General features: G+C 39.7%; 2 protein-coding genes and 2 long non-coding RNA genes across 6 annotated transcripts; 3 read left to right on the top strand and 1 right to left on the bottom strand.

Moving 5' to 3' along the window:
- The first annotated feature begins 940 nt into the window (after positions 1-940).
- On the top strand, positions 941-3,085 carry LOC141359629 (uncharacterized). Its single transcript, XR_012366117.1, has 3 exons — positions 941-2,104; positions 2,245-2,679; positions 2,794-3,085. It is a non-coding gene; the product is annotated as an uncharacterized lncRNA (long non-coding RNA).
- Positions 2,550-11,211, bottom strand: LOC129444260 (uncharacterized). The gene is made up of 5 exons (XR_012366116.1): positions 10,676-11,211; positions 6,311-6,596; positions 5,475-5,636; positions 5,187-5,403; positions 2,550-2,677 (listed from the first exon to the last, which is right to left on the bottom strand). It is a non-coding gene; the product is annotated as an uncharacterized lncRNA (long non-coding RNA).
- LOC141359616 (uncharacterized) lies at positions 3,198-5,627 on the top strand. 2 transcript variants are annotated; one of them, XM_073862355.1, is made up of 5 exons: positions 3,198-3,481; positions 3,929-4,431; positions 4,546-5,096; positions 5,210-5,398; positions 5,494-5,627. In XM_073862355.1, exons 3-5 carry the CDS (start codon positions 4,703-4,705, stop codon positions 5,625-5,627), a joined length of 717 nt encoding a protein of 238 aa, XP_073718456.1. In that variant the 5' UTR covers positions 3,198-3,481; positions 3,929-4,431; positions 4,546-4,702. The 2 variants fall into 2 exon arrangements, with proteins under 2 accessions (XP_073718456.1, XP_073718453.1); XM_073862352.1 differs by having other exon boundaries at positions 3,929-5,096.
- A 2,590-nt stretch (positions 11,212-13,801) lies between the features above and the next one.
- Positions 13,802-26,607, top strand: LOC129444258 (dehydrogenase/reductase SDR family member 6). Of its 2 annotated transcripts, none has more exons than XM_073862325.1 (10): positions 13,802-13,920; positions 23,313-23,400; positions 24,066-24,144; positions 24,693-24,789; positions 24,943-25,051; positions 25,292-25,352; positions 25,607-25,720; positions 25,793-25,851; positions 26,032-26,124; positions 26,285-26,607. In XM_073862325.1, exons 1-10 carry the CDS (start codon positions 13,913-13,915, stop codon positions 26,336-26,338), a joined length of 762 nt encoding a protein of 253 aa, XP_073718426.1. In that variant the 5' UTR covers positions 13,802-13,912; the 3' UTR covers positions 26,339-26,607. The 2 variants fall into 2 exon arrangements, with proteins under 2 accessions (XP_073718426.1, XP_055060779.2); XM_055204804.2 differs by lacking the exon at positions 13,802-13,920 and adding an exon at positions 15,683-15,754.
- Positions 26,608-26,755: the final 148 nt, after the last annotated feature.

Below are 26,755 nucleotides of genomic sequence, written 5' to 3'. Positions count from 1 at the left end.
ACCAAACACGCCCTTACCCCAATAGAATCTAGACCTTCTGTTGATAGACCCGCCCCACACATTTGATTTGATTTGATTGGCTATAAGTGTGTTTTGGTAGTCGGCCCGTCTCCTTTCCCAACGCGTTTTTCAAACATCGTGGACTCCGCCTTTAATTTTTGTAAGGGTTGCTCCACCGACATAGGTTATTTGTTAGCCTGAGTCACCAGCCAGCCGTTATTTGTGGTATTTGTAGTAACACTCTGGTCATACAAATGGCAATCATTTCACCAAAAAACATGGTTATTTGTATTACACGTTTACTATAATAACATTTGGTTAATTTTCATAATGGTGTGCTAAAAAATAGCTTGATCTGTGGTAATGCCCAAATCAAGTTTTTTTTCAATTTTACCTTTTATTTTTAATTGCAATTTATCACTATGACCAAAAGCCTATAAATCTCTATGTGGGGGAAATAAGTATCATTAACGTTCATTTGCCCAATAAATAGCCTAGAATTTAAATTTTCACCTGACTTTGTGCATGTATGTGTACACAGATATGTACACATATAAACAAATCAAAACATTACAGTGCATAAGTGAAGTTGTGTGTAATAATGTAGAAATGAAACAGGAAAAAAGTATTTTCCACATTAACTGAAATGTATTTATCCCTTGTGCGTCAATTAAAAAAAGTTACTCAGGGGTCCATTAAGGACACAAAATGTCTGTCTCATATTGAAGAAAAAAAAAACTGTAAAAGACAAAAATAAGCCGCCGCCTTACATGTTCAAATTCCCTCACTGGCAATGCACTGGCAAATCAAACACACATGCTTCAAAAAGACAACAGTCGAGGACCAAAAGACAGCTTGTGAGGAAGGTATATCTACATATATCTTGGCACTAGGGCAGTTGATGTGTTTCCACCCTATGTTTACACTGCAGCATAGGGGTGTAACGGTACGCAAAAATCACGGTTCGGTGCGAACCCCAGTTTTGAAGCCACGGTTCGGTTCATTTTCGGTACAGTAAGGGAGAAATGCAAACATTAAACTGCAGGTTGTTTATTACTTTAAACTTTTTTTTACAATTTGTTTACACTTTTTTAAACACTTTATTGAAGTATAACAGATAAAATATATATAAAATGAAAAAATAATAAATAAAATACTACTGCAAAGTTATTTTTTACATTATTTTATAACAGAAGGTAACTCACAGAATTGAATTGGCTATGTACCATCTCTGTATAAAAATAATATTACTGCTCTATGTGTAACTGCATAGCAAGCAACATGATGATATACTTATTATACACTCATTTTGAGATTAGTGAGTTGCATACATAGCCATCTTTGATCTTTTGCACGTTTCTCCTAATCTTTGTTTGTGTCATCAATGTAAGCTGTGACTTTACTTACGAACCCCTCCGCAGCTGAGTAACAGCTGAGTAAGCCCGGGTTACAGCTCTTCTCTGTCCCGACCAGCTGATCGCATTGTGACAATGATATGATTGACGTGATATGCAGATGAAAAATCTGATCACGCATTCCTTATTCTTGCTGTCACAGAAAGCGCGTCTCATGAATGCGTAGCAACGAAAGACGTGCATCCTCTCACGCACTTTTGAAAGAACAAAGCAGCGCGTTGACACGCGTTTAACATGCGCTTTTAGATACGACACGTAAACGTTTACATCAATAATCAAACGGATATACAACTAAGTAAATAAAAATCTTTCTGCGGGCCGAATTATGTTATATGTTTGACAGAAGACTTGCGCTGAACGCGGAGACTTCCGCCACTTAATATGTTCGTGCGGAAACGCACGTATTATGTTCCGCACAGGCGCACACAAAATGCTTTCGGTGCGCGTGCGCACCGTGCCGAAAGCCCTGAACCGAAACGGTCCGGTTTGAATACACGAACCGTTACACCCCTACTGCAGCATATAATGTTTTTGTGCTTGTCTGTGTCTTCAGCTAAAAAGAGATGTTGGCACTTCACCTCGACTCCATCAGAGGAGCAGTATCTCGGCCAGCTTCGTTTGACCTTTAGAAAATACAATAGCCAAAGCTTTAAATGGCTGGTCGAGAATGATGTTGGCTAAATTAAGTAGTGAGTATGTTGCACAAAACAGAATAAAAATTTTCACAAATGAATTACATTATGTGACATTTCAGTATCATTGATCTGCATGTAAAAGACACAACAAAAACAAATAATGACTGTTCCCTCCGGTCTCCTGCCACCTCGAGGTCAGTGTGGACAGGGCCATTTACGGGCAGAGCCGCTTCAGGTCGTTCACGTTCCTCGAGATGTGGCAGTGGTACAGCCTGCACAAGACCCTTCAGACCGGCCCGCAAGCTGGGACCGGCCAAGAGAGGAAAATGGCGCAGGGGGCGTACACATCTACAAAGCAGTGGCTGGTGATGAAAGAGGAGGACATCCCCACCAAGTCCCTGAAGCACTTCAGGCGCTACATTCTCGATAAAGAGGTTGGTTACAGTGACCTCCAGAAGCAAGGGTGTGTCTGATGAGTGTCCAGAGCAGCCAACGTCTAGTGTGCATCCAGAACAACCAAAACTCCTGCCGTCCTCAGCACATGGTGAGTCTCCCCCTGATGCTCGCCACCATCGACCTCCAACAGCCAGACTGCGTCTGCCACTACCTTGTCGCAGAGTGACTATTCTGTAAGTGTAAAATCACAACATACACAAGCAATGTTAATGGATTTCACAAAATTTCTTGGTTACTAACCCCCGCCACATTATGGAAAAGAAATAACTAAATGTGGTGTGTTCCAGGTGGAGCTGGAGGGCTGGGTGCGTCTGTGGGAAGACTCCAATGTTGGGCCCTATAATTTTGTGCGATCACAGAATCGCGGCGGAATCGTGAAATTGGCAAATTAACACGGACTCTAGTGTTAACGCGAAATTTCGCGGAATTTTACATATTTTTAATAAAATTCTGTCTTTGTGTGGGAGACTATGTCTGGAGGAAATGCAGACTGGGGGAAGCAAATTTGGGCGACACACCCCTCCCGTCATTTCAGACCCCCTCCAAAGCAATGAAACCATAGAGGCTTTCCACGACTCTGCTTTTGTCAGCGAAAAAATTAAGAAATTCGACGCTAAGCCCTCAGTTCCGAGCAGTTCCCACATGACTTTTTTGTGACCGGAGAACTATTATTTTGTAAGTTTTGTCAACATTCCGTTCACTGGGAGCACAAAGATACATGCATTCTCTCATCCACGTCTCTCTCATGTGCACGCACTCTCACATCTGTCCGAAGTCCGAACACAAATCCTCATGTATTTGTTCACCCGACTTCGTTAGTGGCGGCATCCCCACTCCACAGGCCTTTTTCTGCCACCGTGTTTTCTTCTGGTGCCCTATCAGAGTGTGGCGGTGCTCCCTGACGTGTCCGAGGGGTGATAAGTGCGCTGGCGCGGAGGCAACACATACCTCTCCAAGTGTGGTTACCACATCCGGGTAAGGCTTAGTCTCTTCACACCTGTGATTATAGTAATACATACATCAGTATTGATTACATAAAGGGATAGTTCACCCAAAAATGAAAATTCTGTTATCATTCACTCACTCTCATGTTGTTACAAACCTGTATAAATTTCTTATAAATAAAGATATTCTGAGAAATGTTTGTAACCAAACTGTTTGTGTACCCCATTCACTTCCATAATATTCTTTTTTCCTACTATGGAAGGCAATTTGGTCCACGAATGATTTGGTTACAAACATTCCTCAAAATATCTTCCTTTGCATTCATCAGAACAAAGACATTTATACAGGTTTGTTACAACATGAGAGTGAGTAAACGATGACAATTTTTTTTGTGGTGAACTATCCCTTTTAACACACATGAATGTTGATCTGTGATTGATATGTGATCTCTCTCTTTCTTTACGATGTGTGTTTTAGGTACGTCACATCTGCAAAGGGTCCGATTGGTACACAATGGGGACAGAGGTGGTTTCCTGTGGATCGTGCCTCAAGGATGCCAGCAGGGGTGGAGCGAGTGTTCCCAGGCATCGGTGGCTGGCATGGAACGATGCCATTCTAGCGCAGCTGAGCTGACCGTAAAGCGCGGGGTGGACAAAACTGTGATTCGTCTCCTGCATGACTGCACAGAGGGGAACACCATGATTAAGGTGTGGCGGCAGGTGCAGTAGAACCATATGGAGGACTACTATCAGAGGAAGGACCTCTACACCACGCTCCTCATGGTCTTGGTGAAATCCGGAGGCATTGTCTTTGCATTGGGCCATGGGGAGTTCCAGGCGGCACCTCTTCCCTGAGAGCTACCCTGCGCACGGCTCCTGCGGCACACCTTCCTCGTGGCTGAGGCGGAAAATGTTCGGGACTACCAGAGCCAGATACTGTCCATGTTCGACACCGTCCTGAAAATGGACTCCTCAAAGAAAGCAAGTGTTTTGACATACAAGCATAAGCACCACATTGAACACCACATTATGCACGAAACACCACATTATGCAAAACTAAACTAAACTGTTTTGTATTTGTTTGTTTTGTTGTAGGTGGTAAAGAAATTGTCTGGGGAGGGCAAGGGCTCGGCCGAGTGGTTCACCAGCATCGGGAACGAGTTTTTCCAGATCATGTCTTTTGTTCTCACCTGTGACGAGTCTGTGGAAAAGCTGGGGCCCATGTGCCGTGGGGTGATGAAGCGGTTTTGGCATGCCAATCAACCTTTACATTGACCGGGGATGCTGCAAGGCAGGGTCCGACGGTCGTGGAGACTCTCTTGGAGACGGGATGGTGGTGAGGCTTGACATTTTCCACTGGCTCCATCGCTTTGATGCTGCTCTGCAGACCGAGGCCCACTCGAAGTACGTGACAAGATTGGCCTATAACCGCGAGGACCTCCAGCTCCTCATCAAGGCTGTCAGGGCCAGACACCCGGCCATAATGAAGGTGGTGAGTGACGAGGATATGGTCCAGCTCAAACATCATGTCCATCGTGTCACCCTCGGTGCCCAGGAGACATTTCGTCTTGTCCACCTGGTCATTGAAGAGCTCAAGGGTCCAGCAGGGCTCAACGAGAGCGATGTCAGCCTCTTCAAGTCCCCTGGTGAGAAAAAAAACCTCACACACATACATACATATGCACAGACACGCACACAGACAAAATGTCAATATGTGCAAAATGACAACAGCTCACCATGCATGTTTTTGTGTTTACAGCAGACATTGATGAGATGTGGGCCAGCCAGCAGCGACACCTGGAATGCATCCAGGACCTTCCAGGCATGGCCATGTACCGGGTTCCCCGCACAACGACCATCAACGGTGTGGACCTGCCCTCTTACAAGGGCCTGCGTGGGAGCAACAGCCTGGAGGGGTTCCACACGTCGCTGCTCCAAATGATTGCAGGTAACCTAAGGAGGAAAATACTTGTTTAATTGCAAAAATGACAACACATGTTCCTTTTGTGTCATTCTGATAATACCTGTGGTTGGGATGTTCAGGTCCCCACTGTGCGGCACGGCCTTACCAGGTCTACCTCTTCAGTGGAATCGCCAGGTGGAGCTCCGACCGCAGCTGGGAAGTCGTGTTACACCGAGTCTACTCAGCGCCGCTCACAGATCGCCTCAAATCGTGATGCCAGCTGCTGTTTGGTGAGACATTGGAAGAGAACTTCAGGGTCCCGGCCTGACAGGCACTAACACATACTTCCACATTTTCCATGACACTGTTGTAATGCTTTTTTTTGCCATTAAAGACGGTAACAAAGGGTCACGTGGATATTAACGTTATTGACAGGTGACTGCACTGCCCCGTGTCACTGTTTAGAATGGCAATTTTCTCACGATTTACAAGTAGTTGAAAACATTAGAGATATTGATGTAGATATCAGTTGGACAAAATATATAACACTGGCCTATAGTGGTATTTGGATATTTTACTGCAAATATCTTAGAAATTGTTCAACTTAGAGTCCAAAACGTCCCAAAAATATATTTTTAGGTGTATTTCCATTAGAATGGCGATACAATGAAATTGTCCTGTAAGTGTGCTTAATTGCTCATGAATCATGTTTTCAGTAATGTATTTTAGTGCACTATTTTAGTGTTTTTGCATTTTAGTATACTATTTACAATTGAAGTGTAGTCAAATAGATAAGTTAAGTTGAAGTTAATACATAATTGAATATACTTAACTATACTTGGATTTGATGAAAATAGCACAAAATGTAGAAAATATACTTATTACACTTTTTTAAAGTATATTTTTAGTTTTCACCTGGGATGAAAAAAACAAGACATTGTATGCATTGGAACTTACCAACTTTTCTCTCTCTCCTTTTTCTCTGTGTGTGTGTGTTATCTCACTTTGTATGTTTTACAGGAGGATGTCTGCAGTGAGAATCCTCTGCCCGGGTTTCAGATGCTGGAGGAATTCTCTACTGTGCTGGCGGCCAGCCGTTATCTCCAAGAACACCCCTGTGTCATCTGAAAAGCTGCCTCCTGCACCGTGCCAACCTGCCGTCCTCCCTCCACCTGACTAAGACTCGGAGCCTGCAGCTACAGACCCGCATTCTCAGACCCCTCGTTTTCCAAGACAGCACCTCCTAGCAAATTGGATCGGATAAACATTTGAAGAAAGTTTTTCTTAAGTTCTTTATTAAGCGAATCATACTCATTCGAATTCTTTTTTAATCACAACTTCTTTAGCTCATCGATACACCAACATATGAATAGTAATTAATATTTGTAAAGATAGGTTGAAACAAAATTTGAGGCGTTAATGTATGTTTTTTTTTTTTGCCTTTATCCCCCCGAAAATATTTATAGCTAAATAATATAACGTTAGCTTTTTACCTTGGACTTTTTGTAGACAAGCCATTGTAAATATTTGATTAAAATTTGTTGATATTAAAGTAGACCAATTAAACATGTTGGGGGGGTCCTGGACAGGTATTAGACTAGTCCTAGACTAAAATAAATATAAGAGCTGCCCAAACTGAAAACAACTTGCACTGACATCTTAAAATACATCAGTGGCCATTGCTTGGCCTCAAAATGTACACAAGTAATGTTTTTAATAAGGCATGTTTGATCAAACTAGTTATATTTTCTTTTAAACTAAGGCCTAGTCCTGGTTTAAACTAATCCCTGTTCGGGAAACCACCCCAAAGTGTGTTAATATCAAAGAATGTCATCATTAATATTTTAATCAGATTTACTGTTTGACCTTTCTTAATTACCGGACCTTTTCTCCTAAAACTATAAATTGAATTAATTAATGCAGGAGTAATTATTTTACTTTATATAATTTATGTAGACTACTTAAATGAGTTCCTAAAAAGTAAGTATTCAAATGAATCGATATCAATTTAACTGTGATATAAATTTGTTTTCAGCCATTTACAACTCATACAATTGACTAATAATCAAATGTATTATGCCTTCACTATTTATTAACCAGCCCATGGTATTAACATGTCAGCTAGAATGTGTCATTTGGCCTTTTGTTTAGGTTCCTTGTATGGACTCTGTGGGGTGGTCTTAAAATTTGAGTTTGACTCTCTCTCTCTCTCTCTCTCTCTCTCTCTCTCTCTCTCTTAAAGGAGGATATAACGATTCAAAGGGAAATTCACTTCCAGAATTTCCAAAATGTCACACATGCTGCAGTGATTTTCACTACCATCAAAGTGGTCCCCACTAAAGCCACGTGTACCTGTCTACATGGACAGTGAGCAGCAGTGTGTTATTCTTTTTCAATACCTCAAAGCTCTGCTTTATAAATCTAAAACTCAACTGAACTTCAAGAATGAAGTGGTAGTTTTCTTTTTCCTGAAGTAATCTTAAACATGTTTGTCAATTTGATTGTTTCTATTATTGTCATATATGCAACGTTTTTTATATTAATTAATTAATTGATGTATTTATTTATACAGACAGACCATCATTTATGGCCTATATAAAATGCAGGAATTATCCTGGCAGGGAGCTGAGCAGGTGGTCCTCCGTGGTCCTTCTTATCACTCTAGAATGCTTGTAATTTGTATTTGCAAAATAGTATTTTTTATCCCACAATATTTTTGACAATAACATTCATCTTTTATTGTAGTGAAGTCAAGGAATTTGACAGGGCAGTTTCCAAAAGACTGAAAAAAGAAGGAAAAATCGCCTACCAGGAAGTCATTATTTTACCTTATACATTTACATTATTTTACATGTATTCATTTGGGAGATGCTTTTATCCAAAGTGACTTATAAATGAGGAGTTCTTTTTAATGCAATTGAAAATAAAAAAGAAAACTCACCAACACAATTCTTTCTTTTTTCTTTCTTTGCTTTCCAGCAAGATGATGTTCAGTTGATTGTTCAATAAAGTACAGAATTGTTTATTATAGGTGTTTCGTCTATTAATTGTATGCAATGCCTAATTTAGATTACAAGTATAAAAGAAACGGAAAATGTGTGTGAAGTGAACAGTATATTAGGCCCATTAATCTCTATAATCTTTTGAGGATAACTAAACTCCTCCGAAGCTTCACACGCCAGGCGCAGTTTTAAAAAATGACCACTTGAGGGCGCTTTGGAGGCGCAGGTTGATATTTTTCAAACGAATACGTTTTTTTTTTACTGTTTTATAAGAAGATGTTTCATATTATCGCAGATAATTTGTTTAATCAAAGCATATTCATATTGTGGTAACACGCGCTGTTATCTATTGTAATCGACAAGATATGTTAACTTTTATGTTTCTTCAGTAATAGAGGAAGGATGTTCCGATTGGTCGATGCACTGTTTGTCCCGCCTCTCCTCCATTGTGATTGGACAAAAGCGATTTACAGAGCGCCACTTTTTTATTAGCAGAATAACAATTGCTTTACAAAGCATCTTTAAAAAAGTTTTAAAATGTATAATATATTAATATGTATATTTGTTGTGGAATATCATTTATTTTATAAAAATCATTTTAGCCAATGGGGCGCCTGCTCCACCGTAAGCTCCGCCTATGCCTGCATTTACAGTATACAGTATAAAAGACACTGTAATCTGTTGATCATTTGTGATGCTGGCAAAATGAGTAGGCAAATTTGAATTGTTTTATTTAAAAATATCCCAGGGTTAGTTAATTTTAGGATATTTTCTCCACTTCTAAAACTCAACAAAATCCAATGCCTAATTTAAAATACAAGTAAAAACGAAACGGAAAATGTATGTGCAGTGAACAGCAGTGTTGTAGTCGAGTCACCAACTGTCGAGTCCGAGTCGAGTCTCGAGTCCCAGTGTTCGAGTCCTAGTCCAAGTCCGAGTCACCAAAGAAGAGTCCGAGTCGAGTCCAAGTCGAGTCACCATTACCAGAGTTCGAGTCCGAGTCGAGTCTCAAGTCCCCAGAGTTCAAGTCCGAGTCGAGTCTCGAGTCCCGTATTTGAGTCTGAGAGTGCCTACATGTCTCCACTCTGGGACCTTCAAAAAACTGATAAAATGTATTAAAGAGGTTCTACATTAAACAAAAATGTCACCACTGTCACGACTGCAAAGGGAGTTTATTTACTGATTTGACATATACACTTTGCAAAACACTTTGCAACTTTACGACGCCATCAAAAGCATGTGTTTAACTTGTGATTGAGAACTAGCGTAGAAAATTTACAAATTGCATGTTTAATCATGCTGCATTTTGTTTTTTTGAGGAAACAAGAACAAACAACTGAGTTGGCATTGAAGTCCATTAAGAAAACATCCTGAAATGATTTTCTTTAAAAAACAATTTATTTCCACTGAAGAAAAAAGATCCTGGGTGGCAGTGTGAGGAGTACATGAACTAATCCTTTAACACTGTATTATAGAAATACACTCAGCGAAAAAAAAGAAACCTGCATTTTACAGGACACTGTATTTTAAAGATACTTAAAACGTAAAAATCAATACGATATGCAAAGAGAGAGAGAGAGAGATTGTGTGGGTGACCTTGGCACAGTGACTAACGTCTGTTGATAACTTAAAGAGTAACTAAACCCTAAATCAACTTTTTTTAGTTATTGATCTGTAAGAATGGGGCTTTATTAGTGCTGTTCATTGATTTTGATGTACGTTTTTTGACATTTGGATATAAAGTGTTTCAATACTGCAATATATGGTGTAAAAACGTCTGATTGCTGTTTTTTTTAGTTACTGTAAGAATGATTGTTTATTAGTGCTGTTCATTGTGTGCTGTTCATTGATTTTGATGTACGTTTTTTGACATTTGGATATAAAGTTTTTCAACTGGTTTAAAAACGTCTGAGTGCTGCCCTCTTCAGGTTGAACTGTGGCTACTGCAGTTGAATTTTCCTATTGGATGTAGGAAAATTCAACTGCAGTAGCCACCGTTCAACCTGAAGAGGGCAGCACTCAGACGTTTTTAAACCAGTTGAAAAACTTTATATCCAAATGTCAAAAAACGTACATCAAAATCAATGAACAGCACACAATGAACAGCACTAATAAACAATCATTCTTACAGTAACTAAAAAAAACTTGGATTAGGGTTTAGTTACTCTTTTTAAGTTATCAACAGACAAAAAAAATGCTGTAACTTAATCTGAACCAGACATACATTAACCTTAGCTTCTTCTGTTTGCTATATATGCATTAGTCAGTAATATTTTTTTGAAAAAAGCTAACGTTAGGCAATGGAAAGCATTTTACTTACTTTTCTGGGTGCATCCGTGTCTGTTAAAGTTTGAGGTTGTCCCAGTCTTTTCCTCAATTGTGCGATTATACACACATAACATTTAGCGCTGCTCTTTCCAGCAAGAAGCAAAATTCGCGTAGGCGAACTTCACGATCCGGGGCACGTCTTTCTGCATTTTACAAATGTGAACATTAACATTTAGCCCGCGAATCATGCATCATGCATTGCACGAGCGTAAAAGTTAGTGACGTCAGTGAGTGTGTTGTCAAGCAAAGAGAGCGAGAGGTAGCAGTGTCTGTAAAGGGAGATCGCAACAGTTGTTGTGACGAATTCTGTGACCTATCGAATTCTGTGACCAGAGGTCGCTGTTTAGCAATTTTTTCACGCGAGACCGCGCCGGGCGCCCGTGCACATTATCGTGAGCGCGGCAAGGGAGTTTCTAACTATATACGCGACCGCCCACTGAGCGATGACGTCATTTACCCTCGCTCGCTCTTGTCTATCGTATGAATAAAGCTGTCAGACTTCGTGAGAAACGAACGCGACGATTAAAATAACGCGAAATAGGTTCTAAAAATACCAGAACATCACAGGTGTTTTGTTTTTGCTTGGGGCTGTTGCCATTTGATGTTACACACACAATCTGGTAGAGAGTAACAGCTTACCGAAATCTGTGACCTCAGCTGTTTCATTCAGAATTGTAATAATGTTACAGAAATTCACTCTGGTGATGTCTAATCTCATCTGTAATATATCAAATGCATTTTGACCTGATGTTAACACTTACATACATACAGCAGGGTCACACAATCTGGTAGTCAGTAAAAACAGTTTACCGAAATCTGTGACCTGCCTCTGTTTCATTCAGAATTGCAATAATGTTACACAAATTCACTCTGGTGATGTCTAATCTCATCTGTAATATATCATCAAATGCATTTTGACCTGATGTTAACACTGATGTTAACACTTATACACATATACCAGAGTGAATTTGGGAAACATTCATGCAATTCTGAATGAAACAGAGGCAGGTCACAGATTTCGGTAGGCTGTTGTTACTGTCCGTCAGATTGTGTGACCCTGCTGTATGTGTGTAAGTGTTAACATCAGGTCAAAATGCATTTGATGATATATTACAGATGAGATTAGACATCACCAGAGTGAATTTGGGAAACATTCATGCAATTCTGAATGAAACAGAGGCAGGTCACAGATTTCGGTAGGCTGTTGTTACTGTCCGTCAGATTGTGTGACCCTGCTGTATGTGTGTAAGTGTTAACATCAGGTCAAAATGCATTTGATGATATATTACAGATGAGATTAGACATCACCAGACTGAATTTGAGGAACATTATTGCAATTCTGAATGAAACAGAGAGAGGTCACAGATTTCGGTAGGCTGTTGTTACTGTCCGTCAGATTGTGTGACCCTGCTGTATGTGTGTAAGTGTTAACATCAGGTCAAAATGCATTTGATGATATATTACAGATGAGATTAGACATCACCAGAGTGAATTTGAGGAACATTATTGCAATTCTGAATGAAACAGAGGCAGGTCACAGATTTCGGTAGGCTGTTGCTCTCTGCCAGATTGTGTGTGTGGCGTTAAATGGCAACAGCCCCAAGTAAAAACAAAACCTTTTTGTGATGTTCTGGTATTTTAGAACCTGCTTCGCGTTGTTTTGATCGTCGCGTTCGTTTCTCACGAAGTCTGGCTGCTTCATTCATACGATGGACTGGAGCGAGCGAGGGTGGATGACGTCGTCGCTCAGTGGGCGGTCGCGTATATCGTTAGAAACTCCCTTGCCGCGCTCACGATTATCGCCCTGTCCCAAATGGCACACTCCGGACTTGTGGTCCTCCTCAGAGTCCACACTTTGATGACATCACGTAGTCCAGACTTTAGGGACCCTTGATGCGAGTGCACGTGGGTGCATCGGAGTCGTATTTTGGGACAGACTCGAGCATCACACCGGAAATAGGTAGAGAAGTTGCCCGTCAGTGTGAACTCCTCCCTTCCGTCGTCTGATTGGTCTGATTGCCCTTTCGCAAGGACTTCTGGGTTGGCAAAGTGCGCGAAGCCTGCTGCAGTGCGGGCTTCGCTGAAGACCGCATCAAGGGGGCAAAGGAGGCGCTGATGAGCACACTTCAAAGCGTAAAAATGACAGATGGGACACCCTACGGACTCGTAGACTAAGCGAGAACGCGCAATTTAAGGCCACGAGACCGAAAGTCCACATGAAGTGCGCCATTTGGGACAGGGCCAATGTGCACGGGCGCCCGGCGCGGTCTCGCGTGAAAAAATTGCTAAACAGCGACCTCTGGTCACAGAATTCGATAGGTCACAGAATTCGGCACACCAGGGCTGCGTTCAGCCCTGACAAAACGTTGCACAACGTTTATTAAACAGAAACGGTGATGCGTTGAACTCCCTTGTGATGACGCAAGAGTTGCAACTACGGTAGCTGAGAGGCCATTCTTTGTGTTCTTTTTTAAATGTTTCTGGGGCCTGATGAAATCGTTATAAATGTGTGTTTAATACTGTAAAAGACCCTCAATGTTACAGTCACTGACCTTGCCGTCCAGAATGAAAGACAACATTCCAACATGAACCCATTGAGCGAGCTGTCTCTTTACTACCGCGTGGTTTTATACATCTTGCCGCTGATTGGGCCGACATTTCTGACACACCCACCAAACAAGAGAAAACGCTTCTAAAACCTGTTGCATTCCGTTGCACACCGTTTCCAGGAAACGTGTCGTTCAACCCGGAAACCGTAGCAAAACGTTGTGCACCGTTGTGAGATTGAACGTGCCCCAGTTGTTAGCCCATTATATGAGCTAATATGAATTGTAAGCAAATATTGTTTTTATTTTACCTTTTGCATGCTGTTTTTTGAAAAATAACGATTACCACACCTTTTTTGTAGCTGAAATGTCACGGTTTCAAACTTTCTGTGGTCTTTAGGGTGGTATCATACTTCATTTTTTATAAATATGGTGTGGTGGGTTGGGTTTTCACAAACACTGTGACTCTGTGAGAAAACTGTAATGTATAACCATGAGAATTCTGTTTCTGTTATTTAGTTTTGTTATCTTCTTCATGTGTGTCTGTAGACTTGCTGCTGGCTGGATTTATCCTCAGAAACATCCCTGTTGTGACAGATGCAGTTTACATTGACATTAGATGGTCTGCTTCTCAGTGAGAAACATCGCCCTGGCTGTCATGGTCAAAGCTGGACTGGAATTAGATGGAAAGGTGTGAAACCATTTAGAAACTTTTTTTATTTGGCCCATGATAGATGGAGAGATAGAATGATTGATTGAAAGAAAGATAGATGGACAGATAAAAGGACAAATAAAAAATAGATTCTGTATGGATGGATGGATGGATGGATGGATACATACGACAGACAGACCAACTAGGACAAATAAAAAGATAGATAGATACAGGGAGTGCAGAATTATTAGGCAAGTTGTATTTTTGAAGATTGCTTTTGTTATTGTACAACCCTCAAAACTACTGCATGGTAGTTTTCTGAACTACCACTAGGTGCAGTGTTTCTGTAAGGACAGAAATCTAAATGTTGGGCTGTGATAAATGCTCTTGCCTTGTGCCTTGGTTTGATGTGAATGTTGAATTTAATTGAAACTGCATGTGTAATGAAGCCACTTTAATTGGTAGGGCGGTTCATTGTTCCAGGATCCATCATTTGAATCCAGTTGAAACAAAATGCAACATCTATGCATGCAATGCAATTGCAGCCGTGTCAGTCTAAAATTTAAGATGGCTTTAGGAAGAATTGAGTTTAGAGCTGTTGGGAGCCACAGCGCTCCCATCACAATACTGCAGATTGAGCTGATAGATTGTGAGCCACATGGATTATTTAAGAGGAATTTAATATGATATTACAGATGAGCGGCAATATGAAATTAAAATGATACTGCATTATAGCAATTTGTCAAAAAACATACAGAGACACATCAGCTTGTGCAATGTAAACACGATAGCAGTATACTTTCCATAACTGTATAATTGTGGATCAGAATGAAAATTAATTTAGGGTTTGCATAACAAATACATTTGCGCAAGAAATCTCACTATACATTATGCTTGCTCCCTTATATCACAGTGCCATTCTGTATTTCTTTGTAATCTTATTATTAAACTACTTTCTTACATACATAAAGCACATTTTCTTTTCTTAATAATGCATTGCTGTAGCCTGTTGAGAAAATACATTTGTGCAGTGAGTTTCAAGGCAGCCTATATAAGGCTCCATATGAGACTCACGTACGTGTAGTTACTATATAGAGGTCATACTATAACTCACTCTTACCATCAGAGAAATAACCTTTGAAACCAACCACTTCCTACAATGTGTAGTGAAAAGTTACATAAGATTATTGTTTGTTTTCAAAATAATAGCCTGTTTGATTGCAACATCTCTGTTAAAGGCCAAATTTCATATTTTTCAATTTTTCCCATCTGTGCTAATCCTGCTATTTTTTTACACTAAAATACACAATCATACTGCCCATTTTAACATCTTACTTGATTTACCTTTTCTTGTCTTATAATGCTTCAGAAATAAATTTTATCTCACAAAGACAAAATGCTTTTTAGGTAAAAATATGTAAAAAAAAAAGCTTTATAAATGGTGTGGTAATATTGCTGACAATGTGATGCCAGTTGAGTTGAGTCAGTCTGACTGTGAGCTAATGAATTTCTTCTACAGAACAATGATTAGAGGCATCTGTTACATTCTGAACATAAATATGTTTATAATGCTATACTTTTCCAGTTTATGTAATGATTAATTGATGATAACCTGTATAATTAATGACATGTTAGACACACAACAAAAAATAACACCTTGTAAAAATATTCATTTAAACCTCTATTGCCATATACACGGGTTTTTTGCAAGCTGAGTAAAATGTTTGCCTTATAATAAATCTCCAACAACATCTGTACGAATGACAAGGACTGGATGTTATTCAGACTTTTATTTTGATATAACATTTAAGCCTGAGCAACCCTGACGTTTATGTCGCACGTGAGTGTTTGTGGAAGTGAAGAGAAGTTGACCGTAAGTTGCTCCAAGTATTTTTTTACAAACAAAGTCTACTTGCATGAGTTTTCACTGACAGTAGTTGTGTAGTCTTTTGATCGGTGTTTTTTTTTAATAAGACTCGTCACTTGACATACGATACAAATTATTATTCGTCAGTTATCTATTTTACAAAGTTACAACACTGGCTGATAAATCAGAGACGTTTTCTGCTGCAGAAACTTTACATTTACTCGTTAATATGCCCTCATTATTTTTGCTAAAAATAAACAATACAGAGTGCATATATTGTAGACTGTGGACGTTGTTTGTATTGAGAGTGAGGAGTCACGTGCCGATTTGGGCGGAGTTTTGGCCGGGCGGCCATGATGGTAGGAGACGCTGTCGGTTGCCAGAGGCAACTTCACAGAGGCGCGACTTCCAAAGCTCTTAATTTATTATTTCGGCAGGACAGAGACGATCTACAAATACGATAAAGAAAAAGGAATAAAGCAATGCAAAAAGATAAGGCGAAAGAAAGGGACCTTACAGTAACAAGCTCACAAACAGCGTTGTACTGGCAAAGGTAACTTAAGTTTCTTCACACGCGTTTGTGTATTGTAATTACATTGCATTTAGCCGACAATTCTTGACCAAAATGACAAAGTAATTAACTGCGACGGTTTCTAAACACGAGATGTCCAATGTACACAAACGTTTCCAACATGTTGTGATGTAGAATATTTAGGTATTTAGTTGTAATTTGATTTTAGCCCAATGCCACTGTTGTAACTTTACCAGGTTTTTGTGTTGGGGGCTGCAAAGTGCCTATGGTCGTTATATGTGTGATTGGAAGAGGTAAATGATTAAAGATTAAAGCCATTAACAGTGTGGGTAACACTTTACTTGAAGGGGTGTGCATAAGACTGACATAAAACCTTCATAATTATTTATGACATGACACATGTCATGAATATAAAGGATGTTTTATGCATGTTTATGACAATTGCAAGTGTCGTTCGTTCAATTATGATTTTTTTAATGCAAATATGCCATTGCTTGAGATGTCTTTGTTAGGCATAATGGTGTCTTCATTTCGGTAACCTAAAAAACTGTATTCCATTGTTCGTATGTTTTCCATATGTATCATGTGAGGTACTGGGGCAGTTTTTAACGCAGCAGTAACTGCGAGGCATGGTAAAGCAGTGTAGAATTGCGAAAAACTACTCTACTAAGGAGCTAAGAACACACGTAAACAATCATGTTCTGCCGCCGGAATCCTGCCAACATGGCGGAAAGGGGGAGGGGCTCTGTACCATGACGACAGCTCCTCACTCTCAATACATTGCCTAAAGCGGTAGTTCAGTCCGAAATGAAAGATTTGTCATTATTCGCTTACTCTTATGGCATTGCTTTTTGTGGAAGTCCCCATCCAAATAAAAATTTTCTTTGCTTTTAGTTTAAATATATTATTCATAAGGATATCTTTAATCAAGTGTGCTAATAAATATTGGCAAAATTCACATTTTGATGATTAAAACAATCAGAATTTACAGTCTCTCAGGTTGTTTTCACATATGTTGGTGCGCACCGTGGTGCGGCCTCGGAGCGCACCAAAATACATTGTATAATTTTTCAGTTAGTGCGGTCCGTGTTCACATATATATATTTTTTACTTTACTCGAAATGCCGCACCGTACACCATGTGACAACGGTCAGCGCTGTCATTGGTCTCTGACAGCGCTTACCGTCTCATGACCAGAGTCATATAAAGAGAGAAGAGGTGTGTTCGACTTCATGCGGCGCTGCGCAGACCGATCGGTGGCTGACTTGAAGCAGTGCATTCCGGTTAGTATTTTTGTCCGACTTAAGCTGGCGCTGCAGGCACGTGACTGCGTCATATGGTTTTTAAGTACCGCGAGAGCGATTCGAGATCAGCCGCCTGAGTTAGCCAGCGCAGTTCCCGAAGAGGAGCTGCACTGGCTGTAATGACGACACAGCTGTTTCACGATTGGTCGGATTCACCACATGACAACAACCACTTGTGTTTCGTGTGTATTTTCACGCCCTCAGTTCCACAAATGCTCACAAATCTGTATTTTTATAACAGTTAAAGCTCTTTTCATGTAGTCGCGATGTTATATTGTGTAATCTTCATCAAAATAAAATTGATAAAAAACGTAGACCCCACTACATTGGTATTTAAATAATATATGCGTATGTTAAACTTTATTCTTGTAAAAACAGATGCTGTAAGCCTCTTCAGTTCCACTCATGCTCATACACGGACATTCAAAACAGTATAACTTTTTATGTAATTTACATCTTACAAATCATGTTTAATGCGATTAAGCAAGCAAACTGCACGTGATCAGCCATGCCTGACGTAAATGCAGCAAACTACGGGAACCACAGCGCGTCCGACTTCACGTCTCCGTTTTCAGCTCCTCCCCGCCTGCACGCGGCTAATCTCGCCGATCGGTTACATCCAGCCACAGCCGATGTCGAACACACCTTAGGTGTGTTCGACCTCATGCAGCGCTGCGCAGACCGATCGGCGGCTGACTTGAAGCAGTGCATTCCGGTTAGTATTTTTGTCCGACTTAAGCTGGCGCTGCAGGCACGTGATTGTGTCATATGGTTTTTAAGTACCGCGAGAGCGGTTCGAGATCAGCCGCCTGAGTAAGCCAGTGCAGTTCGCGAAGAGGAGCTGCACGGGCTGTAATGACGACACAGCTGTTTCACGATTGGTCGGATTCACCACATGACAACAATCACGTGTATTTCGTGTTTATTTTCACGCCCTCAGTTCCACAAATGCTCACAAATCTGTATTTTTATAACAGTTAAAGCTATTTTCATGTAGTCGCGATGTTATATTGTGTCATCTTCATCAAAATAAAAAACGTAGACCCCACAACATTGGTATTTAAATAATATATGCTTATGTTGAACTCTTTATTCTTGTAAAAACAGATGCTGTAAGCCTCTTCAGTTCCACTCATGCTCATACACGGACATTCAAAACAGTATAATTCACTTTTTATGTAGTTTACATCTTACAAATCATGTTTATTGTGATAAAGCAAGCAAACGGCACGTGATCAGCCATGTCTGACGTAAATGCTGCAAACTACGGGAACCACAGCGCGTCCGACTTCACATCTCCGTTTTCAGCTCCTCCCCGCCTGCACGCGGCTAATCTCGCCGATCGGTTACATCCAGCCACAGCCGATGTCGAACACACCTAGAGTTACGAAACGCTTTGATCTCGCCGCCGTGCGGTCACGTGATTCATGTAACGTTCTACAGTTCCTAACCAAGCAGGGCTGTCAATCTGTTTGCATAGGTTTTCAGCTATTTTAGGTAAATATTAGCTTGTAATGTGAATTGATCACTATACTTACTATGTTTATAACGTTTTGTTTTACTAGGGAGTGATGGAAATACAGTAAATCAGTTAATAAAGATAAACAGTTAATGATGACCCAAAGATAACTGTGGTTATCTATACCAACTACAGCAACACAGATTATCTTTTATTTTTATAGCAAAAATATGGCTATATAAATGGCTATCAATCTGCTAAAAACATAATTCCTACACTTTTACTATATTAAAATCACAAAAAAGATCGCCAACACGGTTATTTGTAACAGTGAAGCATAACAGAAACACACTTAATTCATATTTAATTGTATTTATAGTAGACATTAAATGTTAATATAATTATACATGATTTTCGAGGATACATCACTCGTATTACTTACCAAACACAATGAAACGCATAGCAGCATTGTGAAGCAGTGTGACTTTCTTATAAGGCATTAGCTTGTCGCTGTTGCCCCCTAGTGTTACTCGTAATATATAAAAAAAGATAAGTATAAAGTAGATGGCCACCAGTAATAAAATATTAAACCATTAAATCTATATTATTCACACATTATACACAACTCATTAAAATATAAAAAAAATTCTAGTTATTATTAACGATAATCATTACCTACAGCAGAGTTCAGAAAATATCACTGTTGACTATATTCATAAAATGTCTGAAAATGTAAAGAGAAACGGTAATTTCATCGATTTACCAGCAGGTGCCATTGAAATGAATGGGCTTCAGTGCTGCGTTTGGAACTATGCGTCACTACCGGTCACTACATGACACGCTGTTACTTCCGCATTCCATTCTTACAACGGTCGTCTATGTGAGTGTCGTAACTCTATTTTTATACGACTCTGCTCATGACTACCCCCACGTTTCCATGACAACCAGCCTGACAGGGAGAGCGCAGCTATCAAAGATGTGGAGATAAACGATGCACGTCTTTGCGAAGTTTCTTTGCTTCAACGCGAAATTGCGTAGCTGTTCTATTAAAGCCTTTCTCACGGAGCCGTTTGCTAAAAAGCCCGTAATGTCACTATTTGTGTGTGGAGGACAGCTATGCATTTATAAAATCATCAGCTCAAACGTAAAGGAGACAGCGAATCTCTATGCAACGGACCAGGATTGGCTTGTTTGTTGTTAACCCACAATATAACACCCAGCTCACGTCACAACGGAAGCCCAGTGGCTCAAACATGTGGAGAACTTCCTGTATTTGGTTCGGCCCGAGGTCTAGCAGTGTTCACACCACAGGTGGGTCGCCACAGAGTTCGGCAACAGCCGCTCCGAGACCACCTGTTTAGAGCGGTCTCGGAGCGGCCGTTTAGTGCGCACCCGAGTGCGGCTGTTGTGTTCACACTGACCCAAACGCACCGTACTCGGAGCGACACGTCATTTGGGCCGACCTAAACAGTGTATGTGTGAAAACACCCTCAGATCAGCAAGCATGCTGCAGCGAGGACCTCTTGGGAGACGAGACCTGCAGGTGGGAGGAGCTTACGGCAAGACCTGCAAGTGGGAGAAAGCTGCTTGCCTAGCATGCGTAACATTACATTAACCAATCAAAATAAACTGTGGAGTACGAATTAATTCAACAACGCCCTCTACATTAAATAAACCAAGCAAAATCCTTTGGAGATTTGTACAGCACACTTGCTGCTAAAGTCCCACCCAATTCAGATTGATCCGTCCATTTGCCTCTTACCCATTTTCGGTTATCTGCGAGTGATGCGTGGTGATGGCACAAACCTCTGGGTGACATCATGGACACTACGTCCATATTTTTACTGTCTATGGTTTATCTCCACTGTAGCTTCTTATCAGATTCCAAGCTGTGACATAATGTGCGATTTGCCATTTTGAAAGTGGGAGGGGCTATTAAATATGCCACGCCTTAACTTCCAGTTTTATAGAGACAGAGCGCAGCGCGTCACAACCTGAAAACCACGCCCACCGGGGGGAAAGCAATCCAACAGTCTCCATTGACTTTGTATTGCAAAAGGCCGCCTCCTTGTCATTTCTGGCTTATAACAAAAAACTTAATAATGCCTAAAAGCTGCTTTGGGACAATATGTACAGCTAACAAGCCAAAGAACACAGAAATAAGTTTTTATAAGCTGTCGAGCCGTAAAACCCAGTCTTTAAGGAGAATAAAGTGGATCGCCGATTACGTTTCCCCCTATTGGACGCAGTTTTACTAATAGAAGTACTATGAAAAGTTGCCTGTTTCAATTTCTGTGTCTAAACGCTCGTTTTTTGAAGTCGACAGCTTATAAAAAATTTTTTTTTTTTTTTTTGGCGTGTTAGATGTACACCTTGTCACACAGCAGCTTTTAGGTATTATTCTGTTTTTAAGTTTAATCTGTAAATAAGTTTTTATAAGCTGTCGACCCCCAAAAACGAGCGTTTAAAGACACAAAAATGGATACAGGCAACTTTTCAAAGTACTTCTATTAGTAGAACTGCGTCCACTAGGGGGAAACGTAGTCGGCGATCCACTTTATTCTCCTTAAAGGCTGGGTTTTACGGCTCGACAGCTTATAAAAACTTATTTCTGGGTTCTTTGCTCTAGACCATGGGTCTTCAACCGGGGGTCCGCGGCCCCCAGGGGGTCCGTGACGGAACTGCAGGGGGTCCGCCAAATGATGTTTAACAACAAGCTATTTTTTGCTTATAACGTAAAATATATATACAAAACGTTACGTCCCCTTTAAGTTTTGCACGTGCGTGGCCGCATAGGTTTGAAGGCGCCCGTTGAGTTCAGCCAGCGGACCAAAATAAAATATCTAAAGATTATAAATGTCCACTCAGGAAGCATGTCCAATTCACAGTAAATGAAAATATATGACACTGCAAATACCTTAAAATAATATTATATTATTATTATTATATTAATATAAAAACTAAATCTACTTTAACAAAAAAATTATGCATGTTAATATAGTACGGCTGTGTGACAATACGGTTTCTATTTATAAAACAGTTCCAGTCCTTGATTCTGATTGGTCATCAGTTGTACCTTACTCCACTTTGCGTTGTGCCTAATATGAAAAGGCAGCCTCTCATACCTTACTGCTTACTTAAATATCTCTGTTTTACACATTTAGTATTAGGGGGTCCCTGCTCCATGCCTCTCTCATCAAAGGGGTCCCCGACCCAAAAAACGTTGAAGACCCCTGCTCTAGACAGAGCGCAGTTATGCAAATTTGAAAACCACGCCCACCGGGGGGAATTCAATCCAACCGTCTCCATTGACTTTGTATTGCGAGAAGCCGCCTCCTTGTCATTTCTGGCTTATAACAAAAAACTGAATAATGCCTAAAAGCTGCTTTGTGACAATATGTACAGCTAACAAGCCAAAGAACCCAGAAATAAGTTTTTATAAGCTGTCGAGCCGTAAAACCCAGCCTTTAAGGAGAATAAAGTGGATCGCCGACTACGTTTCCCCCTAGTGGACGCAGTTCTACTTATAGAAGTACTATGAAAAGTTGCCTGTATCCATTTTTGTGTCTTTAAACGCTCGTTTTTTGGGGTCGACAGCTTATAAAAACATATTTACAGATTAAACTTAAAAACAGAATAATACCTAAAAGCTGCTGTGTGACAAGGTGTACATCTAACACGCCAAAAAAAATAATAATAATTTTTTATAAGCTGGGTTTTACGGCTCGACAGCTTATAAAAACTTATTTCTGGGTTCTTTGGCTTGTTAGCTGTACATATTGTCACAAAGCAGCTTTTAGGCATTATTCAGTTTTTTGTTATAAGCCAGAAATGACAAGGAGGCGGCCTCTTGCAATACAAAGTCAATGGAGACGGTTGGATTGCCCCCCCCCCCCCGGTGGGCGTGGTTTTCAGGTTATGACGCGCTGCGCTTTGTCTCTATTGCTTGCAATGAAGTGAATGAAGACTCGGACTGTCTGGCTCTGAAAATATCAAAAAATCCCCACAAAGGTTGCATGCATGATGTGACTCATACATATGACTCATCTAAAGCCATATGAGAGCAGTGAGAGAGTGACAGACAAAATTAATTTCTGAGTATTGAATTTTACTCATAAGAGAGCTGTTAGTAGGTAGATACAGTTGTATATCAGGTTGTGTAGAGTAACATCAAGATATAAGCATGAATCAAATAAACGTATGCCTTTGCATACAATGTAATCAAACTGTTAATCCATTGCCATATTTGTCTTCTCTCTACATGTTAAGGTTTTTATTAAAGACAATGGGTCGCTTGGATGGGAAAGTGATTGTGCTGTCCGCTGCTGCACAGGGCATCGGAAGAGCCTGTGCTATAGTAAGCATTTGTTTAATATTCTCTATATACTCAAGTCAAAGCTTGAATGATTTCTCTCTTTAGCTCTTAAAGTTTACACACTGTGATGCAATTTATTGACAGCCCTGTTTGCCACTTTGTCGAGTATAATAAATGAATTTACTCTTGAGGATTTACTATTGTCATAAGTTTCACATTTTAATATGAGATTGACATGCAAGGGCTGTCAAAATGACTTTATAGTGATTTCAAAGCCTGTCATGTGTTCACACAGTGAATGAGTCTGGCTTTGGGTAGAGCTATTTTGGTATCAGTCCCTTTTATGAAAATCCTACAATTCATCATTAGGGAATAAAACAAAGAGGGTCTTAGATCATTTAGGCAAATTTTATCTCTGTGAGTCAACAGCATGCTATCAGCGGTGTGCTGGAGGTGGTTAAGCAGCACACCTACTAGGTGAATACATTTGCATATATTAAGTGACAATTCAAATGGGTTTTAAATGGGAGACACTACAGATTGACGAAACGGCATGAGCCAGTTGGCATATTATTTGAATGCAAGGAATGAGTTTTTGACTACATTAAATAAATAATTTTTTTATTTGTATAGTTATGATTGCTTGCCTTAGCTTTTATATGTGCACTAAAAATATTTTTCATTAAAAATCCATGCCCCATGTACAGGCTTTCGCAAAGGAAGGTGCACAAGTCACAGCTACGGATATCAATGGGGAGAAACTCAAGGAGCTGGACGGCATTCCAGGTAATTCCATACATTAGCTTGATATGCACTGCCACCTAGTGGAATTTTGTGAAACAAAGGCAATCTGCTCTAAATATCATATAAAATGATTTTTATCTGTGATTGCCTAGCTGTTCATCCAATATATGCAATAAATAGAATGCCTAAATAGAAAACATTTATTATTAAAAACATATAAATAAAAGCATTTATTATAAAAAATAAACTAATATAATTTATTATATTATTTAAACCTTTTTTTGCTATTACTAATACTTTTGGTCATAGTATACTGCATTAAAAAACATGCATTTATTTTTTTATATAATTTTTTTTAACCATAACTGGGTGATGAAAGCTATGGTCACATGTGTTTCTTTGATCTGCAAGCAACCATGTCTGCATCAGAAGTTGTACATTTCAAAAGGCTGGCCTTTTTGACCACATTTTTCATATCTCTCTGCCATGCCGGATAATACATTGGAAACAAATTGCTTTATTTCAAGGGTGCTTCTTTAAGGCACCAATTTGCTCATCTGATTTTTTGTATTCTACTCTTTCCCCTTAAGGTATTAAAACCAGGGTGGTTGATGTTACCAAGAAAGACCAAGTAGAGGCCCTGGCCAAGGACTTTGACCATGTTGATGTGCTCCTCAATGTTGCTGGGTTGTTATATAATATAAATATAATCATATAATATAATCAAACAGAATTCAATGATTTTTATGGACACTCAAATTTTTCCTATTCTGTCCACTTTTCTGACTTTGTCTTTATTGAGGCATTCATATGTTCACATTTAAATTTTCTATCCCACAGATTTGTCCATCACGGATCTATACTAGACTGTGAGGAGTCGGATTGGGACTTCACCATGAATGTTAACCTCCGCAGCATGTATCTGACAATCAGGGCCTTCCTTCCAAAGGTCAGCTTGTCATTTTTCTGTCTAGAATTAACCCAAAACACAACTTCTTTCTTTTTTCCTCGTATGTTGTCCTCTAGTCTCTCATTTAGTTTTTCAATAGAAACTTTATATGTGAGAAGCATATGCATAATCCATATAACCTGTGATAGGTAGTGGCATGCAATATTCCAATTGTCTTATTTGAAGTATGTGAGTTGAATCGATCAGTCAATTTAAAATGATTTTCCCATTTTTACACAGATGCTGGCTCGTAAATCTGGAAATATCATCAATATGGCGTCTGTGGCGTCTAGTATCAAAGGTATAAATTCTATCCTGTTGGGGCCTATTTACATTTTTGTCGTTGAATTAATGGCCTGCTGTAATGCATCATGTTGTTGAATGGGACTTGGTCCTTTCCTCGTAATTACATGTGATGACTGATGTTGTTTCGTGTAACTCTTGGCATATTGTTTTACCCTCATTATCTCCAGTTCAGCGGATGCTAAAATTGGCTAAATGCCGGGTCAGGTGAAGTGTCCCTCCCCTAATTGCTTCTCTTAATTGCAAATCCAGGGGTTGTGAACAGATGTGTCTACAGCACATCCAAAGCCGCTGTCATCGGGTTGACCAAATCGGTGGCAGCTGATTTCCTCGAGCAAGGGATCCGATGCAACTGTGTCTGTCCTGGTATGCTACTTTTTGGTATGTCCTTATATCGTACCTTAATGGTTATCCTAAGCAGTCTGTCTACGTTTACAGGAACAGTAGATACACCATCATTACGTGAGAGAATCCAGGCCAGACCTGATCCGGAGCAGGTACAGCATCACTGTTAACCAAAGCATTGTGTACCACATACAGACAAGCAACACTGTAATCTAAATTAATGTTTGATTTAATTAATTTTCTACAGTAAAGCCTTATATTATATTATAAGATCCCCTGCAAGGAAACTAGACAACATTTTCCGAGTTTCAGTTCTATTTGTCACATTTCAGGCTTTTAAAGACTTTATGGCCAGACAGAAGACGGGTAGAATGTGCACCGCAGAAGAGGTGGCACATCTTTGTGTCTACTTGGCTTCAGATGAGGTGAGGATTGAGGATGACTGATGTACTTTATGATATCTACTAAAATATATAATTGGTTATATAAAAAGAGGTTTTACATTTCACTTAGCTTTTCGATTGTTGATTTGAACACAAAACAGTACATGTACAACATTTCATTAAAAGAGTTTTATTTCTGCAGTCTGCCTATGTAACCGGAACAGAAGCCATCATTGATGGAGGATGGAGGCTCTAAGGACATGTTGTTGCAGTTACTTAATAAACATGCACATAATTCAGCATACAAAGTGTTATAGATAATACTGATACAACTTAAAATCATTGATTATATCTAACATATTTAACTCTGCTAGAAAATCACTGCCTTAGTAAATCCTTGACTAGGTTGTATTAATTAGATTTAACGAGTTTAAGATGATAAACCACAGATTATGATTTATTTTGCCATTTTATTTCTTTAATATAAAGATTTTGTATTCCTAAAAAAAAATGATTACAACAGTAGATGTTGCAGTACTTTTTTAGAACTTTTGTTTTATAGATTTATTGTTAGATTTTAGTAACTAAAACATATCAATATGTACGCAAAATGGTTTCATTATGTATTAATTAAATTTATTTGGCTTATTTATAAACCGAATGTCAGAATAGT

Source organism: Misgurnus anguillicaudatus, chromosome 3, assembly GCF_027580225.2.
Source record: "Misgurnus anguillicaudatus chromosome 3, ASM2758022v2, whole genome shotgun sequence".
NCBI classification, from domain to species: Eukaryota; Metazoa; Chordata; class Actinopteri; order Cypriniformes; family Cobitidae; genus Misgurnus; species Misgurnus anguillicaudatus.
The sequence above is the reverse complement of the archived record's forward strand: the minus strand, read 5'-3'. Positions and strand labels throughout refer to the sequence as shown.